General features: G+C 58.5%; 1 protein-coding gene across 1 annotated transcript; it reads right to left on the reverse strand.

The window, feature by feature from the left end:
- Positions 1-265: 265 nt before the first annotated feature.
- On the reverse strand, positions 266-3,163 carry GSX2 (GS homeobox 2; the record flags this gene model as incomplete). Its single annotated transcript, XM_081333000.1, has 2 exons — positions 266-752; positions 2,650-3,163. 2 exons carry the CDS (start codon positions 3,161-3,163, stop codon positions 403-405), a joined length of 864 nt encoding a protein of 287 aa, XP_081189126.1. The 3' UTR covers positions 266-402.
- Positions 3,164-3,596: the final 433 nt, after the last annotated feature.

The raw sequence follows: 3,596 nt of genomic DNA on the forward strand, positions 1-3,596 counted from the left end.
CCCCTAACCCGTGGATTTTAGCACTCGAGTCTCTTCCACTAGATTAGTTAAAGAAACCCTTAACCCCCTAAGCACATGTATTGTTTGTTATGAAAATACTGATGTAATTAAAGTAAAATGCATCTAATGCGCCCCCCCCAGATGTTGCGCCCGGTGCGGCCGGCCCCCCCTACACCCCCCACGCTACGCCACTGGTGTTCGGGATCTGGGGTCTCACCCCCCCACGTTTGGGGAAGCAACCGGATCGACTGGCGTGTGGAGTAGGCGAACCCACCCCCCTGAGCTTGGGGCTCGGTCAAAACAAGCGAGGTGGGGGGGGAAGAAACGGGTTCCAAGTCCGTCCGAATCCGACGTGGCTCTCGCCGAGGCAGAACTGTCCGCGGAGCGCTTCGGTCCGGTTTCTCACAACGGGGAGACCTCCTTGTCTTCGTTGGCCGAGGCCGGAGAGAGCGACTCTTCTTCGTCCTCCGACCTGGGGAAGCGGCCCGGGTTGGCGGCGCAGCTGCAGCCGGCGTGCGTGTTGCGCTGGGCGGCTCCCTTGCCTTCCTTCTTGTGCTTGACGCGCCGGTTCTGGAACCAGATCTTCACCTGCTTCTCCGACAGGTTGAGGTACGTGGCGATCTCGATCCGCCGCAGGCGCGACAGGTACATGTTGGCCGAAAACTCCCGCTCCAGCTCCAGCAGTTGCGTGCTGGTGAAGGCCGTGCGCATCCGCTTGCCGTTCTGCAGCGGGCCGGCCACCTCCGAGCCTCCTGCGGGACGGGGGGGGGGGGGGAAGAGAGGGAGAGCCGAAAGGAGGGGGGGGGAAGACCAAAAAACACAAAAAAAGCCCGGTTAAAAAAAAAAGGCCCCCAAAGAAGCTTTAACCCATCCTGGACCACAAATCCCTCGTCTCCGGCGGGAACGTTGCGCTTCAACCGCCGCCCACCTGTCCAACTAGACCCGAAGCCCGGCAGGAGGACAGGGAGGTATCTCTGCCCCCCCCCGCGTCCCTACGGTACACACACACACACAGAGAGAGAGAGAGACAGACAGACAGAGAGACAGATTCTCAAGCCTTCCGTTGTTGCTTCCCAATTCCTGCCAATTACAGCGAAAATGCCTTTGAACGTGGAGGCTCCACACCATCTCCTGCGATCGATTCGGCTACGGCCGCCTTCTCGGCCCTGGAAGTTAGGGGTTACTTGCCCGGGGTTGAATAAAGACTTTCTTCCGCATCTGCCACCCGCTGCCCCGCTATGGAAGGGTGCGAGTTTGGCTACGGTGCGCCAGAGGGGGAGGGGGTCACCCATCCCATCCCACCCCTTTTCTTTTTTTTTCTTTCTTTCTTTCTTTCTTTCTTTCTTTCTTTCTTTCTTTCTTTCTTTCTTTCTTTCTTTCTTTCTTTCTTTCTCTCTCTCCCTCTTTCTTTCTTTCTTTCTTTCTTTCTTTCTTTCTTTCTTTCTCTCTCTCTCTCTCTCCCTCTCTCTTTCTTTCTTTCTTTCTTTCTTTCTTTCTTTCTTTCTTTCTTTCTTTCTTTCTTTCTTTCTTTCTCTTTCTTTCTTTCTTTCTTTCTTTCTTTCTTTTTCTTTCTCTTTCTCCCTCTTTCTTTCTTTCTTTCTTTCTTTCTTTCTTTCTTTCTTTCTCTCTCTTTCTCTCTCTTTCTCTTTCTTTCTCTTTCTCCCTCCCTCTCGCTTTCTTTCTTTCTTTCTTTCTTTCTTTCTTTCTTTCTTTCTTTCTTTCTTTCTTTCTTTCTTTCTTTCTTTCTTTCTTTCTTTCTTTCTTTCTTTCTCCCTCCCTCTCGCTCTCTTTCTTTCTTTCTCTCTCTCTCTCTCCCTCTCTCTCCCTCTCTCCCTTTCTTTCTTTCTTTCTTTCTTTCTTTCTCTTTCGTTCTTTCTTTCTCTTTCTCCCTCCCTCCCTCCCTCCCTCTCTCTCTCTCTCTCTCTTTCTCTCTCTCTCCCTCTCTCTCCCCTTCTCTCTCTCTCTCTCTCTCTCTCTCTCTCTCTCCTTTCTTTCTGCCAGACGGAGATCCCGCGGATTCCTTTCCTTGCTCCAAGAAGACAGACCTCTCCACCTTAAGACCCACCTTCTCCCGTCCCTTAAGTTCGAGGTTGGAGTTATTGGATGGGAACCATCAGGCGTGTTTCATTTAAAAATTAAAAATAAAACACCTTCTGCCAGGGCATCCTTCCAGGTCCGGGAGAACGCTGGAAGTTTACACGTCCCAGGGTGGCTGGGACGCATGGGCTTTCAAATCCCCCAAATCTGGAGGGCTCTGGCGCTTGGCTTTTCCTCAGTCCCGAAGGCGCTGCTGTGGCGGCGCTCCTCCGGGAAGCGCCCTTGGGATAATCGAGAATTCGTCTCAGGAGGAGGAGAGGACCGGAGTCCCTTCGTCGGGCTGCCTGCTCTGCCCGGAGCAGTTTCTCACCTGAGCGCGCGGAGGAAGGGGATCTCAGATCTCCCCGGGATCCCAAAGGAATCCGGAGGCAAGAGGGTTTTTTCCCCTTAGGACGCGATCCCCGGGGAGATGAAAAGGGCCGGGCAAGCGGAGAGCGGGAAGTCCGAGAGTGGCCCCTGCCCAGAGGGCAGAGGCACCGGCGCCCGGCTGCAGGGTCTCCGAGGCGGATTCCCCACCCTCCCTCCCACCCACAGCCCCGGGGCAGGACCTACCCAGGCCGAGGCAGTGGAAACGCCGGGGGTCGCTCATGCCGTAGGCGGCCGCTGCGCAGACAGGTGGGTGGGCCGCCGAGCCGGGCAGCTGCGGCGGCGGCGGCTGTTGCTGTTGTGGGACTGGCAGCTGCTGGCCGTGGCTCATCCGGGGGCAGAACTGGCCCTCGCCGCCCGGCGGAGCGAAGTGGCCCTTGAGCAACGGGAGGGAGGCGGCGACGGCGCCCCCTCCTCCTCCTCCTCCTCCTCCTCCTCCTCCTCCTCCTCCGCCCGCCCGCGCCGAGGCGTGCAGGTGCGAGGTGACACAGAGCGGGCAGACGCAGAAGGAGCCGCCGCTCTTTCGCGATGGGCAGGCCGGCCCGCCGGCCACCGACATGACCAGCGGCGCCGGCACGCCCAGCGGGATGAGGAAGTCCTGCCCGGGGGGCGGCGGGGGCGGCTCCGGCAGAGAAGGCACCGGCCTCGCCGCCGCCGCCTCCTTGACGATGAGCGAGTCCACGTAGAAGGAGCGCGACATGGCCGGCAGGTGCTGGTGGGGAGGCGGCGGGGGGGGGGAGAGAGAGAGAAAGGGCAGCCGGGACCGACCCGGCTCTCTCCTCTGGGGTCGCTCGCCTCCGCCAAGTCCCCGGGGCGAGCTCGGAAGGTGCTTATGGCTGGGAGGCGAACAAAGGGGGGCTCGCCAGAGGGCTGGTCTTAAAAGCGACCCCCCCTTCCTCTTCTCGCTAGACCTCCCCTGGATCTCCCTCTCTCCCCCTCACCCACCCCCCATCGCCTACTCCGGTGCAGCGATTTATAGTAACTACTTCACGCACGTGATGCCTGGCAATCGGCGCGCCTCCAAAAGCTGCTTGTTCGCAGCCTTTTCAGAGGATTTCCCCCCTCCCTCCCCGAAACAAAGCGTGTGGGGGGGGCGGGGGGGAGGCTTAGCGAGAGGCGGGTGTCTGTGTGTG

This window comes from Vipera berus (assembly GCF_964194415.1).
Source record: "Vipera berus genome assembly, chromosome: 7".
In the NCBI taxonomy this organism is placed as follows: Eukaryota; Metazoa; Chordata; class Lepidosauria; order Squamata; family Viperidae; genus Vipera; species Vipera berus.